The sequence below is a fragment of the Oncorhynchus keta genome, chromosome 15, assembly GCF_023373465.1.
Source record: "Oncorhynchus keta strain PuntledgeMale-10-30-2019 chromosome 15, Oket_V2, whole genome shotgun sequence".
NCBI lineage: Eukaryota > Metazoa > Chordata > Actinopteri > Salmoniformes > Salmonidae > Oncorhynchus > Oncorhynchus keta.
This window is the reverse complement of record NC_068435.1, coordinates 42,453,124-42,468,734: the sequence shown is the minus strand read 5'-3', so window position 1 is coordinate 42,468,734 and position 15,611 is coordinate 42,453,124. Positions and strand designations below refer to the sequence as shown.

The 15,611-nt window shown below is 43.5% G+C and overlaps 2 protein-coding genes across 4 annotated transcripts in view; one reads left to right on the top strand and one right to left on the bottom strand.

Annotated features, from left to right (window-relative positions):
* The window catches only part of ap1g2 (adaptor related protein complex 1 subunit gamma 2), a 29,355-nt gene extending 22,667 nt beyond the window's left edge, over positions 1 to 6,688 (top strand). For all 3 annotated transcript variants that reach the window (XM_035788744.2, XM_035788745.2, XM_035788746.2), the window contains 15 exons: positions 533 to 613; positions 1,465 to 1,563; positions 1,729 to 1,784; positions 2,484 to 2,597; positions 2,712 to 2,852; positions 3,153 to 3,207; positions 3,441 to 3,563; positions 3,706 to 3,795; positions 3,917 to 4,044; positions 4,236 to 4,340; positions 4,526 to 4,670; positions 4,817 to 4,961; positions 5,181 to 5,335; positions 5,512 to 5,610; positions 5,684 to 6,688. In XM_035788744.2, coding sequence (XP_035644637.1) covers positions 533 to 613; positions 1,465 to 1,563; positions 1,729 to 1,784; positions 2,484 to 2,597; positions 2,712 to 2,852; positions 3,153 to 3,207; positions 3,441 to 3,563; positions 3,706 to 3,795; positions 3,917 to 4,044; positions 4,236 to 4,340; positions 4,526 to 4,670; positions 4,817 to 4,961; positions 5,181 to 5,335; positions 5,512 to 5,610; positions 5,684 to 5,782 — 1,635 coding nt within the window. In that variant the 3' untranslated portion in view covers positions 5,783 to 6,688. The remainder of the gene's footprint in view (positions 1 to 532; positions 614 to 1,464; positions 1,564 to 1,728; positions 1,785 to 2,483; positions 2,598 to 2,711; positions 2,853 to 3,152; positions 3,208 to 3,440; positions 3,564 to 3,705; positions 3,796 to 3,916; positions 4,045 to 4,235; positions 4,341 to 4,525; positions 4,671 to 4,816; positions 4,962 to 5,180; positions 5,336 to 5,511; positions 5,611 to 5,683) is intronic.
* Positions 6,689 to 6,811: 123 nt separating this feature from the next.
* nedd8l (NEDD8 ubiquitin like modifier, like) lies at positions 6,812 to 10,609 on the bottom strand. Its single transcript, XM_035788747.2, has 4 exons — positions 10,454 to 10,609; positions 10,064 to 10,111; positions 9,831 to 9,913; positions 6,812 to 7,078 (listed from the first exon to the last, which is right to left on the bottom strand). Exons 1-4 carry the CDS (start codon positions 10,469 to 10,471, stop codon positions 6,961 to 6,963), a joined length of 267 nt encoding a protein of 88 aa, XP_035644640.1. The 5' UTR covers positions 10,472 to 10,609; the 3' UTR covers positions 6,812 to 6,960.
* Positions 10,610 to 15,611: the final 5,002 nt, after the last annotated feature.

The following is a 15,611-nucleotide window of genomic DNA, read 5'->3' as shown; positions in this document are numbered from 1 at the left end:
TGGCATTGCTGCGCATGGTGCTCTTAGGATTGTTTGTGGCTGCTCGGCCATGGAAACCCATTTCATGAAGCTCCCGACACACGGTTATTGTGCTGACATAGTTTCAAGAGGCAGTTTGGGACTCGGTAGGGAGTGTTGCAACCGAGGACAGATGGGTTTTACACGCTAGGCGCTTCAGCACTCGGCGGTCGTGTTCTGTGAGCTTGTGTGACCTACCTCCTTGCGGTTTAGCTGTTGTTGCTCCTCTATGTTTCCACTTCACAATAACAGCACTTGACCTGGGCAGACATTTGACGAACTGACTTGTTGGAAAGGTGGCATCCTATGACGCTGCCACGTTGAAAGTCACTGAGCTCTTCAGCGAGGCCATTCTACTGCCAATGTTTGTCTATTGGAGATTGCATGGCTGTGTGCTAGATTTTATTCACCTGTCAGCAACAGCTGAAATAGCCGAATCCACTATTTGAAGTGGCGCCCACATACTTTTGCGTATATATATAGTGTATTTCTCTTTCTGCCTATCCATCACTAGGTGCGCATTCTTCGGTTGCTGAGGATCCTGGGTCGTAATAACGAAACAGCTAGTGATGCCGTGAATGACCTGCTGGCCCAGGTACAGTAATGAAACCACACACAAGGATTTACACGGCAGGATTTTCACCAGTAAATAGTCTTGCAGGGTTGTTGTTGTTGAAATGATTCTATTTAAGCAATAAAGGCCCGAGGTGGTGTGGTATATCGCCAATATACCACGGCTAAGGGTTGCTCTACTGTACGACGCAACGCGGAGTGCCTAGACACAGCCCTCAGCCGTGGTATATTGGCCATATACCACAAACCCCAGGGGTGCCTTATTGCTATTATAAACTGGTCGCTAATGTAATTAGAGCAGTAAAAAAATAATTATTTTTTCATACCCGTGGTATGCAATCTGATATAGCACTGTCTGTCTGCCAATCAGCATTCAGGGCTCAAACCTCCCAGTTTATGATTCAATATTTATATACTTTTTCTTTTTTTTCCCCTTTCTTTTTTTGTTGTTGAATTTGACCCCTTTTTCTCCCCAATTTCATGGTATCCAATTGTTAGCTACTATCTTGTCTCATCGCTACAACTCCCGTACGGGCTCGGGAGAGACGAAGGTTGAAAGTCATGCGTCCTCCGATACACAACCCAACCAAGCCTCACTGCTTCTTAACACAGCGCGCATCCAACCCAGAAGCCAGCCGCACCAATGTGTCGGAGGAAACAGCGTGCACCTGGAAACCTTGGTTAGCGCGCACTGCGCCCGGCCCGCCACAGGAGTCGCTGGTGCACGATGAGACAAGGATATCCCTACCGGCCAAACCCCTCCCTAACCCGGACGACGCTAGGCCAATTGTGTGTCGCCCCACGGAACTTCCGGTCGCGGCCGGTTAGGACAGAGCCTGGGCGCGAACCCATATATACTGCTTCTTTATACAGGTGGCCACGAACACAGACAGCAGTAAGACCGCAGGCAGTGCTGTGTTGTATGAAACAGTTCTCACGGTCATGGACATCAAATCGGAAAGTGGCTTGAGGGTAAGTGCCGCGTGTGATACCATCATCAAGTCAGTTGTTGTTGTTTGTATGTGTTCACATCGTTTTGAATGTGCTACAGGTGGTAGAGGCCAATGCAGCTAACATGGATGTACATCAGAGGCCGTATGTCTAGGTTGTGTTTTGTTGTGTGTGTGTGTGCGACAGGTCCTCGCTGTGAACATCCTGGGGCGGTTTCTTCTGAACAACGATAGGAACATCCGGTTAGTGCCCCCCTCCTTCCCTCTGTCTCTCCCTTTTATCTCATCTGGTCCTGATTTGGTCCTTCTTCATGGTTTCTAACCCATTGCTTAGAAGCTTATTGTCGCTTAGAAGCTCATTGTTGCCCGAGGCAGACAAACCTGTGCGTTCTATTGCGTCTAAACACAGTCTGTAATGTCTATTCCTGTGATTGTTGAGATAGAGGCCTGACGGTGACAGACAGGGTCGTGGGGCTGTCTGTACGCTCTGTGTTTCCTTTTTGTCTGTCTGTTCCTGTTGGGATTGTTCCCGTAGGGGCCTATCTGGCCCAGCAGGTTATTCTGGTCTTGGTCCCAGGCTTAAAGCGTGTCCTCCCTGTGGCTGGTGGAACGCTGCTAGACTTGGATGAGCTGCAGATGTGACCGTTCTCTCCGCATGCAGAGTGATCGCAGATCGCTACACCAGATATACATTTCAAAGACCTTTAAACTTAAGAGGAGAGCGGTCAGGCAGGACACAGCTAAAAATGTTTGCGGAAGATGCGTGATTGAGGGAGACCTTGGAAAGGATAGTTGCAGAAGGAGAGTTTGTTCCGTGAAATGTGTCCATGCACCAGTTGTGTTGATAAACTATCACAGCCCTTCTACACGTCCAGAAACACACACAAATGTAACGCGTCTTTTCTCTTTCTATGTCTAAAACCGTTTTTTTTTCGTGCACAGGTACATCTCAATGACTTCCCTACAGAAGATTGTTCAGACGGACCACAATGCAGTGCAGCGTCACAGAGGGACCATAGTGGACTGCCTGAAGGACCAGGATGCTTCTGTCAAACGGTACTGTGTTGATTTCTGAGCGTGCACTGCCAGTTAGCCACAATGGACGGTGTGGCATATGACTGTAGAGAGTAACAGTATCTAGTTACCATCTTCTTCGTGTTTATCCCTCAGCCGGGCACTGGAGCTTTCTCTGGCCCTGGTGTCAGCCGTCAACATCCGCTCTCTGATGAAAGAGCTGCTCCTCTTCCTCTCCAGCTGTCCCCCAGAGCTCAGAGCACACACCACCTCGGGCATCTTCAACGCTGCAGAGAGGTACTGGGCTGGCCCCGTCACCTGTCTAGGGGGGCTTTAAATGTCTCTGTGTATCTGGATGTCTCATTTTGTATCTCTGTCTATGTGAATGTTTCCCTGTCCCTGTGTCAGGTTGTGTGGTACTGTGTTTCTGTCTTGCTCTCTGTGTCTGTATGTGTCTCACTGCCATCGGGCTGTTCTACCACTGAACACTGAACACTAGCCAGTAGCCTGCCCTCGCTGCGTGTCACTGTCGTGTGTTTTGTGTCTGAGCCGCAGCACTGAACACCACTGAGTCTCTTGTCTCCGTGTCTCTGTCAGGTATGCTCCCTCTCAGCGCTGGCACATTGACACCATCCTGCATGTCCTCACCACGGTAAATACCGACACTCTACTGCACCACAATCACCTGGTGACTGGTTTGAACTAGCGTACGACTTGTTTTAACTATGACCAGCTATTGTAAATAACCCCCAAGATGTATCCCACGTATATCACCCCGCTGTACGCCAAGCTGTCTGGGTGGCCACGCACACATTGCCACTTTTTTGCCCCGTCTGGACTAGTCGAGACCTTTCCTGTGTTTGACAGTAGTACCATCTCGTTTAGGCAGGGGGCGACGTGAGGGACGAGACGGTTCCCAACCTGATCCAGCTCATCACCACAGCCACAGAACTCCACTGCTACACGGTCCACAAGCTGTACAGAGCCCTGATTACAGACATCTCAGTGGTATGGCTTTAGTGTGTATGTGTTTGTGTGCCACGCTCTGTCGAAATGGGATTTGTGTTGTCAGTCCGGAAGACCTCAATGCCCTGGTTCACCTCTATTCTCAGCTGTGGAACTGTGCAACATTGTTGGTTTGTGTGTGCAGCAATCCCTGGTACAGGTGGCATGCTGGTGTATTGGGGAGTATGGAGACCTGCTTCTGAGAGGCGAGTGTGAGGAGACAGAACCTGTTCAGGTACATGACGGAGGATGCTGTGGTCGTTTTTACACCGGCATGGTTAATACCCATTGATGATACAATATTAACTGTCATAAAACCGAGACGGTTCTTGTTGTGTCCTCTGTCCTGCCATTAGGTGGCAGAGGATGACGTCCTGGACGCCTTGGAAACGGTTCTACAGTCGCATATGTCGTCGCCGGCAACCAGGGGCTTCGCTCTCACAGCGACAATGAAACTCAGCACACGCATAACACACAACGTGGAGTAAGCATCATTGTCTCGCACCCCTCAGAACACAGCTTCAACCGCTAGACAGCAGCCACTGAAAACTGCGTATGTCAGTTTTGCCCACTGCGTGGGGGTCTTGGGACTTGTGACTCTCATTGCTGACGTAGAGAATACTAAAATAGCTCTTGTTTGCTGCTGCTTTTCCTCTCCTCGGCCCTGTCCGGCAGTCGCATCAGGAGCATCGTCAGCATCTACGGCAGCTGCATCGACGTGGAACTCCAGCAGAGGGCAGTGGAATACAACGCTCTGTTTAAGAAATACGACCACATGAGGTAGTCCATATGCATATGCATTCAGTGTATTGTCAGTGATGGCCAATGATGTATACATATATTGTTATATCTATGAATACAACGCTGAGGGGAAATGGCAGCCCCTCGGTGACTCAATTATGGTCTTCGTCATGGTAGCCACTTTTGCTTTGCCCATTACACTGCTAAGAGAGCTGTGTTCGCAGGGCTGCCGTTCTGGAGAGAATGCCAGTGATTGACAAGAGCTCACCGGGACATACCAATGGAGAATCAGCAGGGGGGTCTATCAAAGAGATGGAGCCAACCAAACGGACACAGGAAGTAGTATTACCCCAGGAACCTGCTAACCAGGTAAGGGATGAAAATGACTGCAATAAACTTTGGTAGTTCAGCTATCTGGATATGAAGTATAGACTTGACGTATAGTGTCCTTTCTCAAGCGAAACCTCTCAAAAGTAACTCAATTTGGCTTATTTCCCTCATTTTCCCTTGTCAAGGTGTGTGATCTGTTGGACCTGCTAGGTGGTTCTGGGGAGCCTCCCCAGCCCAGCCCCGCCCTGTCCACCACAGCGCTAGGCCCTGTTAGCAGCACGGCTGGGGGAGACTTACTGGACCTGCTGGGAGGCCTGGACGTCACACCTGGTGAGACACGGAGCTGCTGAGTGAGAGTGGACGAGGAACGGAGATGGGGCTTTTCAGAGAGATGGACAAAGCCATCAGAAATACATTATGAAGATGTACTTGAATGAACACATGCGAAAGATGCACCACATCTTCATAATGTATTTAGTGATGGTCTGTTTTGTGGTGCTGAATTTCATGGGCGCCCAGTGTGACCGATGTTTCTTTGTGTTTCCATAGTGCCACCTAGTGTTATAGTGTATGAGAAGAATGGCGTGACACTGAAACTACAGACTGACAGACAGACAGACACGGGCATGACCATTACCCTCACTGCCACCAACTCTACTGACAGGGAGATCACCAGCCTCACCCTGCAAGCAGCAGTACCCAAGGTCTGTCCGTCTGTCTTTGGGTCCGCTTGTCAGGCTACCTTGCTTACCTTATTTGGTATTCCAAACTTGTACGTTATGAGTAGACGTCTCTAGACCATGTGACCAGACCAGGAAAAACCCTGGGCCCTAATTATAGGCTATTCATGACCTTTGTCTCTCACTCCCATCCGCCTCAGAGTGTCCAGTTACAGATGAAGGCTCCGAGTGGTGACATCATCCCCGCACACGGCTTAGGTCAGGTGACCCAGACTGTGCTCCTCAACAACCCCAACAAGGTGGGTCTTCGTTCAGTCAGTCCGTGGTTGCCACACTCACAATGAGCTAAACATTCACTTCCTTCCCAACCAGGTGAGTCTGAAAATGAGGGTGCGCGTGTGCTACACCAGCCAGGACTTTGTCTGCCAGGACACGGTGCAGATCGACTCATTTCCCAGCCCCGCCTGGTAATGACATCTGAAATCAACCTGTCCATCAGACCATGGAAGGATCGGCAACCGACCAGGCCCAGGAGTGGGGATCCATTCTACCTGACAGCTGCCTGTCAATCCAGAGGGTATTCTCTGTCAATCAACTATTCTACAGTACAACCTGAAGTTTTTCCAAATGACTCTTTATTTTTCTAAATAAAGAACTGTGGAAAATGTCCCCCTACAGTTGGCAGGGATTTATGTAGATAAACTCTTGATACTGTCACCCTAAAAGCCATTGTCACCATGACCTTTTCAGCTTCTGATTGGACTACTGGTATTACATTTCCCATAGCATAACCAACAGTATTAATGGCAGTATCTTTGGTGTGTATTTGGTGTCACATCAACCAACAATAGTAATATGCAGCTGTCTGCCTGGCCCCGTGGGACTTGTCCAATCAGAAGATAAATCTATCCTGAGAACTGTGCAACCAAGACTGTCCCCCTGAAAGACGTCTGTCGGGATAGTCGTTTAAGAGAGTCCCTTGAAGTCTTGACCCGTGCAACCACGACAACTTTTCTTTCACTCCGGGACTACTTACCTACCTACTGTTGTGGCTCACTGTTACAGTTCCCTCTCGTCAATCTGAGCCGTGTGATTAGCATCCACTAACACTACGCCTTATCCATACTTAAAGGTACATGCCTTCCATTGGTGTACTCTCCTCCTCCCTACCTCTATTTACCAACTGCTCCTCTCTTCCCCTGTGCCTGTCACTCAGAACCCCTTTTGGAGCAGAGGTATTATCACCTGTGTGTATATAGACTTTATTTTGAGGTGGGAGTTGCTGTTTTATCTGTGAACGATGTGTAGTACCGGGAAAGAGAATTCAGTTTGTGTGCATTGCCCTTGACATTTGTAATTAAAGGTTATCAAATCAAATTGCGAATGCATTATGTTCAGAGTTCATAACTGCCTATATGGAAAGTTGTTTTTACACAAAGGCACTGCTAAATGACACACTCGTACAATAGCAGCCATGCATTTACTTCAAAAGGAAAACAGTACATTTCACCTTTTATTCACAAGCCAAAAAAAACTCAAGTGTCCCACTTGCTTAAATTCCAACAGTGGTTACAAAAACAGAGCAATTACAGCCGTCCACATTGCTGCTCTGTGTTGCAACATGGTGTGACGATGACAAACTCTGCCCACTAGGAGATGAGGTGTATGCTGGAACAGTGGCAGACTAGCCCCCCTCTTAGCGCCAGGACCAGATGCAGCACTGAGCCTCCCTGGATCTTGTAGTCCGCAGCTGTCTTCTCATCGTTCCTGAGAGAGATGGGATTAAGTCAGAGCGGATAAAACAAGTGTTGCATCCCAGATGTAATGCTGCCACTTGATTAACACTAGAACCACCCTAAACCAACAGTGTTTGATATTGTAAATCAAATAAATCAGCCCACCCTAGCTATGTCCTGCTCCTTCCCTGACATTTTCCTGTTGTATTTTACATTACTCATTTGTCTTTTTTTTATCACAAACATTTCTTTTCACACGTATTCCCAACTTAACCTGCCAAGACAATGCTCAGTAAGACGTTGGTTCCCAGCCAGGTGCTGATGCGTGTCACTCTCCTGACTAAATTAACAATGAATGGACAATAATTGTGCACTTCACAACAATTTAAATTGACCGTGCTCCTTGCGGGTATATCATTCTTTCACGTTTTACTGTAAAAAAGAAGCTGTTACAGTACTGATTTATTTACTAGACCGGAAAACATGCTACGTGTTGCAGTAGGTCCTTTAGAATAATGCCAAACATATCCTTGAATATCCAAGTTGTTGAGCCAAGGGACTCAAACGATGCCAGCCCACTGAATGAATGGGCGATAATTGCACAGTCCCTTCACAATCAAATTTAAAATAGGCCTAACTAAATGATGAGGGTGAACAGGTTGATTTAATTTAGAACAGTGTAATGATGAGTTTGTGTTATGCCTATTTAATCAGCGTTGGCTCTCATGTTAATATGACCGCGTGCTTTCTCTTTGCTGGTTGATACGGGACTGTTTTATTTTCTATAACTATTATTAAATCATATTTATTGTAAGGGCAACTAAAACATGCTACGTGTTGCATTAGGCCTTTAGAATAATGCCAAACACATCCTTGACTCTATCCAAGATGATGAGCGAGGGGAAAGAAACGATGCCAGTCAGCCTACACAGCCGGCCCATCGAAACTTCACCTAAACTAATTTCACACAGCCTATAGACAAGATTACATTGACAGTCTGAGTGACAATATTATCAGTTGTCGAATTGCACATGAAGAGACGGGCACATTTTGTAATTGACAGATGCAAGGAAAGAAGCATTACTTCATGGTCCTTCTGTAGCTCAGTTGGTAGAGCATGGCGCTTGTAACGCCAGGGTAGTGGGTTTGATCCCCGGGACCACCCATACGTAGAATGTATGCACACATGACTGTAAGTCGCTTTGGATAAAAGCGTCTGCTAAATGGCATATATTATTATTATTCTTATTATATTCAAATCATCACATGCAGGTAAAACGATTTGATTTCTATATAGTATCAGAAAGATAATATTGTGCAGTTTCTATGACGCTTATGTTTGTCAAATAACTCCAAATTCAAGAGGTGCAGCTCTATTGCAAAATGTCACTTTTTAAAAGAATATCTGCTGTCCATGCACTCAGCACATGCCCACTCGGAGGCAGCATTTCTCTGGCTACTAAGACAAGATTAGTAACATAATAAACTTAAAATATGGTATTCTGTTAAAGTTTAAATAAATTTTCTTATTTCCACAATGTTTCTGTAGACCTGCCAAAACTAAATTATAGAAGGACTTATTTGTGATGGACTTGAACTAGTGTTCTTAGTTTCGACAAACTAATGAAAATGCTATTATGCTCTTTGAAATAATTGTTTAGTATTCTAATGTTAGCTAAGACCTTTATAAACACAACCAAATGATTATTCTTCAGATTGCATATATTAAATGCATTTATTAGACTGTTATAATGCTGATGGTTCATTGGCTGGAAGTGTCAAATTGTCTTTAGGCCTACGTTTTTCACGAGGACGTCAGAGAATAATTTAAAACATATCCATGACTAACAAATAACTGATGTTATATTTACACATGGATATTGAGGCTTTGATTAAGAAGTTGGAGCTCTTCTCTGTCTGCATCAAAAAGGACAACACACAGGTCTTTCCATCATTTTATGATTTTTGTGTGTGCAAATGCTTACGGACAATGTCAAATGTGATATAGCGAAGCACCTGAGTGAGTTGGGTGCCCAATTACGCAGGTACTTTCCCAAAACGGATGACACAAACAACTGGATTCGTTATCCATTTCATGCCCTGCCTCCAGTCCACTTACTGACATCTGAACAAGAGAGCCTCGTCGAAATTGCAAGCGGTTCTGTGGAAATTTAATATAATTAGAAGCCACTCCCAGATTTGTAGATTGGGCTGCGCTCAGAGTATCCTGCCTTGGCAATCACCCTGTTCAGACACCGATGCCCTTTGCAACCACGTACCTATGTGAGAGTGGATTCTCAGCCCTCACTAGCATGAACACTAAATACAGGCACAGACTGTGTGTGGAAAATGATTTAAGACACTCTCTCCAATACAACCCAACATTGCAGAGTTATGTGCATCCTTTCAAGCACACCCTTCTCATTAACCTGTGGTGAGTTATTAACCATTTTTAATGAAGAAAAGTTTTTATATGCTCTTTGTCACTTCCCACGAGCCAGGTTGTGACAAAAACTCACACTCATTCTTATGTTTAATAAATTTATCGTATAGTGTGTGTGTGTGGCAGGCTTACAACGATGGCAAAAAAACAAAATTTGAGAGTGCGCTGACCCTGGTGCTAGAGGGGTACGCAGCTGGAGGTCGAATGTTTGAAGGGGTACGGGACTATCAAAAGTTTGGGAACAACTGTTCTACTTATAGGCAGAAAGGCCAGGTGCTTCTGGTGTTAAAGGGAGCAGATGTTTCATGACAAGATTGTGATGGAAGGGTTTATCACTTACATTTGTTTTCCACTGTAGATTAGTCTTTGCTGTTGAGGTGGAATCCCCTCTTTCTCCTCCACCCTTTCTTTAATTCTCTCCACCTTCATACGTACAAGAGAGGATATAAGCACATCACTACTGGACATGACTCTCCAATGTATTACTGACATGAGCAACTTGATCCTTATATTACACATAGAAATAAAATGCATTAGATTAAAATCGCCCTTCAGAGTAATGATGTTTCATACCTTGTCTGTGGGCTCAATGTCGATCTCTATTTCTTTGCCAGTGAGAGTCTGAAACAGAAAAAGTACGTTAACTAGCTAACTAACGTTATTTTAGGTAGCTAGCTAGTTAGCTAGCTAGCATGGCTGTTGTTACAACATTGTAGCTATACGGGGATGACGGTTCAAAACCTGTAATGTCCACTATATAACTAGCGCTATTCAGATCAATACATTTCTCAAATATATAACTAGCGCTGTTGAGATCAATACATTTCTCAAATATATGTATAAATAACATGTAAATTACGTCTAATATTACAATCCAACTAACGTTAGCTCGACGATGGTGAAATACGACCATACAGTCTGTAAACTAGAGTGCATGGCCACAAATTAAATGGCTGGTCTTACCTTAACCTTGATCAGCATTTTGACTTTAAATACGTTATCAATCTATTTAAGATTAAATATCTAATCCACAAGTATAGTGTTTTGTGGTATTGTTGTCAAACTGAGCAAACCTTCTGATTAAACTTTACTTCCTGTGTAAGTCACTGTTTTGTCCGTTGTCCATCTACCGTATTTTGTGAGACATAGGTTCCGCTTTGCAAATAATTACTTTATGGGAAAATACTGTATGTGACTGTTATAAAGTTAACTTTTAAAAACGTTGTGCATGGGGGCATTGTTGTTACAGGAAAGGGCCTTCCCCAAACTATTGCCACAAAGTTGGAAGTACAGAATTGTCTAGAATGTCATTGTATGCTGTAGCGTTAAGATTTCCCTTCACTGGAACTAAGGGGCCTAGCCCAAACCATGAAAAACAGACCCAGAACATTATTCCTCCTCCACCAAACCTTACAGTTGGCACTATGCATTCGGGCAGATAGCGTTCTCCTGGCATCCAGAAAAATCCAGATTTGTCCGTTGGATGGTGAAGCATGATTCATCACTCCAGAGAACCCGTTTCCACTGCTCCAGAGTCCAATTGCGGTGAACTCTACACCACTGGCATTGTGCATGGTGATCTTAGGCTTGTGTGTGGCTGCTCGACCTTGGAAACCCAATTCATGGAGCTCCCGACTAACCTTTCTTGTGCTGACGTTACTTCCAGAGCCAGTTTGGAACTCGGTAGTGAGTGTTGCAACCGAGGACAGAGCCCTTCTACTAAGCAGGCAAACATTTTTTGCCATGGGGCGGAGAGATAATTTTGCAGTTTTATAACAAATTTCAAGCAATTCTACTAATTTATTGCGACATGGGGCAGGGAGAAACGTTTTCAGTTTTAAAGCACATTTCTGCAGTTCTACACAGTTTGCCATGCGGCGGAGAGAACATTTAGAAATTCTATAACACATTTCATGCAATTCTCCTAATTTTGCCATAGGGTGGAGAGAAATATTTGCAGTTTTAAAAAATGTTTTCATGCAGTTCTACACTTTTTGCCATGGGGTGTAGAGTAATTATTGCAGTTTTAAAGGGCAATTCCACCACTTTTCAACCTCATATTCATCATCTTCCGCACCAAAGCAGCGTCTACATACGTAAAAACATTGCTTTTCTATTAAATCAAATCAAATGTATTTATAAAGCCCTTCTTACATCAGCTGATATCTCAAAGTGCTGTACAGAAACCCAGCCTAAAACCCCAAACAGCAAGCAATGCAGGTGTAGAAGTACGGTGGCTAGGAAAAACTCCTTAGAAAGGCCAGAACATAGGAAGAAATCTAGAGAGGAACCAGGCTATGAGGGGTGGCCAGTCCTCTTCTAGCTGTGCCGGGTGGAGATTATAACAGAACATGGCCAAGATGTTAAAATGTTCATAGATGACCAAAAGGGTCAAATAATAATAATCACAGTGGTTGTCAAGGGTGCAATAGATCAGCACCTCAGGAGTAAATGTCAGTTGGCTTTGCATAGACGATCATTAAGAGTATCTCTACCGCTCCTGCTGTCTCTAGAGAGTTGAAAACAGCAGGTCTGGGACAGATAGCAAGTCCGGTGAACATGTCAGGGTTCCATAGCCGCAGGCAGAACAGTTGAAACTGGAGCAACACCACAGCCAGGTGGACTGGGGACAGCAAGGAGTCATCAAGCCAGGTAGTCCTGAGGCATGGTATTAGGGTTCAGGTCCTCCGAAAGAAATAAAGAAAGAAAGAGAGAGAGAAAGAGATAGAATTAGAGAACTAACGTATCAATCTAAAAATGGTTAGCTAACATGGCTAATTGAGTGACTGTCAGTGATGGACAAAACAAGAGAAAAACTGCTGATGCAGAACCAAATTTCGAACTTGCACCTTGTGTATTCTATTATTTGAACTCACAACAGTAAATTGAGACCCCGACTGAGTTCCATTTATGGGGTTTTTATGGGGCCCTAAGTGACCGATTATGTCGCTTATGCCTGGAGCCGGCCCTGTTTTGAAATAAATAGCTTATACTTTTCAGTTTATTGAGAAGTCATTGAAAATTAATGTCTTTTTTTATTATTTAATTAGAATTTTAGATTATTTCCTGAATTGACTGCCTAATTCTAATTGAGCCCAATGCTGGCATAAATACAGTAAAGTACACACACACACACAAATGTCTTGAGCCAAATAGTGTTTTTTTTTAAACAACTCCAAACTTCAAGGAGTAGGCATTCAAGGAGTTGATCTGATGGTCGAATGTGATATCATCAGCCTTGCCCTTAAGGAGAACAAAAGAGGAAAGGTCCACCCCACCACTTGTGCCATGTCTTGTCTGACATGGACCACCTATTGAGATGTGCTTTTTGTTACAGGGGCAGTGCAGTCAAAAATGTGATTTTCCTGTAAAAAAAAAGAAGAAAATAGATATTTCCATACTATGAGATCGAAATAACACTGTGAAATTGTGAGAATGAAGATAATGGCCTTTCAGTGTCAGATCTTTTTGGAAAAAAGTGCCTGGAATTTCAGCCTCTTCAGATGGGATGGAGTTTTTGGCCCACAATCTGATCTGATTATTCTGACCAAGAACCAGTCATTTTTATTTGCATATGTATTCTTCTACTTTAAAGGGGGAATGGGGTAGGCTCGCTCGAGTCTAGATGATCCTATCCGCCAATCAGGGCTATTTATGTAAATATATAAACATTTTTATCAACACGCCCACGCGATCAGACTGAGAATTTCAATGACAAAAGGAGGCTCAGGGAAATAAATGATTACAAATGTATTTTGAATTAATTTCATGAAATAAACACACACATTAATTCATTAGACATACAGTGATGACAAACAAAACTATTTAATAAACTTAACCACAATGTAACATATGGATTTTCATTCGAATCAAAAGTCCCAATGCAAAGTTACACTTCACTTTTATATTTGTTTAGTTATTACATAAAACTGATCAGAATTCCAAAGAATGCCTATGTCACACCGGAAAAAAACATTTGGGGGGTGTGACGTAATATGGAGTACCCGGCAAGCCAGCCTATTCCCTATAATGTAAACTCCAACAGAAATAACTTCACATTAAAACAAATAAGTTGCACTCGTGACTACTTGTTTCAATTACATTTTCTGCCAACATACAAGTAAATACTTAATTTATTATTACAAATCTCCTTACAAGGTTGCTAGCCAACTAGCCTGCTAGTGTTAGCCCTTACAAGCCTGCTGAAGTTAGCCCTACCAGCCCGATAATGTTATGTTAGCACTGCGTGAGTTAGCCAGTTGCTATCAACACAATAGTTTACAGCTACATTAATGCAAACTAAAGTTTTGGAAATACGCAATCTAACCAGTTATCAAATAATGTTACTGGTATATGCAGTTATCCTAGCCAGCAAGCCAGCCAGCCAGCTAACATGAGTTATTTTAGCCTGTCAGCTTGCCTAGCCAGCCAACCACTACGGTCAACAGCTAACAGCTAAAATGTTGGCTATTGAGATGTGAATGATGACGTTGTCAAATTTCATTTTCAGATTTGAATGTAGATTGTGAGATATGCTCTATTAAAGTGACATGGAAGGTCAGTCCAGAGTTGGTTGAAAACGCAGCCGTCTCTTCCTTGGAAACTGCGTTCCATCCACATTTAAAGGGAGGCTGAACTTCCTGATTTAGCTTTGGTTTCAATTCTCCTCATTAGGAAATGCGACTGAGAACAAGATTTGGGTCTTGGAGACGTGCTTTGATGTGAGTGTCTTTTGTGTGTGTGTTTGAATGTGGGAAGCGTTTGTACTTTCACTCTGCTAAAACAGTACACAGTTATTCACATACCCTTCTAGATAACTTGAAACAATCTAACTAGGTCTTGTGTCTGGAAGTAGCCTAGACTAGCTAGCAAGTTAGCCAACTTCTTTCACCAATGAGCTTTAGCCGTCCAGTGTGCGATGGTGGCAAAATTGGTTTGACTCTGGATAGCCTATGCCAGTTAGGGACTGTCAATACATTTTAGAATGTAAATTTGACTATATTTACATGTTGCACATATTTTTGATGTCTCATTAAATGCTTTAAATATGTGTATATGAATTTCTACAATTTATCATTTGATGTTAAGTCATAGAAATGTTTGCTTTAGACATTTTAAAATAATGCCCCATGTACATTGTGTTATTTACTAATGATCCCTAAATAGCCCATTCGGGATATTGAATGTCAAACCAAATTTACCATGGGCATTACCATCGGGTGGCGTGCAGCGACGCTCCAAATTGATGATTACTTTGGTGCTGTCAGCTGTGGGCATGTGGGCAGGATTAAAATGAACCTTTTACGGTACCCTTCATTCCATGACATACCATTTCCCCCCCTAATTATCTCTCAAATCTCCATTTTGGACGAGACTGACTTTATCACCAAAATAATCCTATTTATACTTTGTAGTCAATTTTGACACTAGAATGTTTCTGACTAATATCGATGCCACATAGGTCGTTATCTACAAGAGAAGTTGTTTTTGCCTTAAGCTGTTTTTACTCTTTAATGTTCTGCCCAATAGCGAAGGGGAGTCAACATTACACTACAACCTCCATGACCGCACCATCCAGAAACGGGAAGTTTGTGTCCCCAACTCTACAGTGCCTTTGGAAACTATTCAGACCCCCTGACTTTTTCCACATTTTGTTACATTACAGCCTTATTCTAAAATGTATTAAATAAAACAATTTACTCAGCAATCTACACACAATACCCCATACTGAAAAAGCGAAAACAGAATTTTGACATTTTTGCAAATGTATTAAAAACAGAAATACCTTATTTACATAAGTATTCAGACCCTTTGCTGTGAGACTCGAAATTGAGCTCAGGTGCATCCTGTTTCCATTGATCATCCTTGAGATGTTTCTACAACTTGATTTGAGTCCATGTGTGGTAAATTCAATTGATTGGACATTATTTTGGAAAGGCACACACCTGTCTATGATTCGGGACAAGTCTCTAAATGTCCTTGAGTGGCCCAGCCAGAGCCCAGACTTTAACCCAATCGAACATCTCTGGAGTGGCCTGAAAATAGCTGTGCAGCAACGCTCCCCATCCAACTTGACAGAGCTTGAGAGGATCTGCAGAGAAGAATGGGAGAAACTCCTCAA

Coding starts and splice junctions, on each gene's coding strand:
- nedd8l (XM_035788747.2), bottom strand. Junction 9,914..10,063: donor ACATTGAGCCCACAGACAAG/GTATGAAACATC, acceptor GTACGTATGAAG/GTGGAGAGAATTAAAGAAAG. Junction 7,079..9,830: donor ATCTACAGTGGAAAACAAAT/GTAAGTGATAAA, acceptor CATCTCTCTCAG/GAACGATGAGAAGACAGCTG.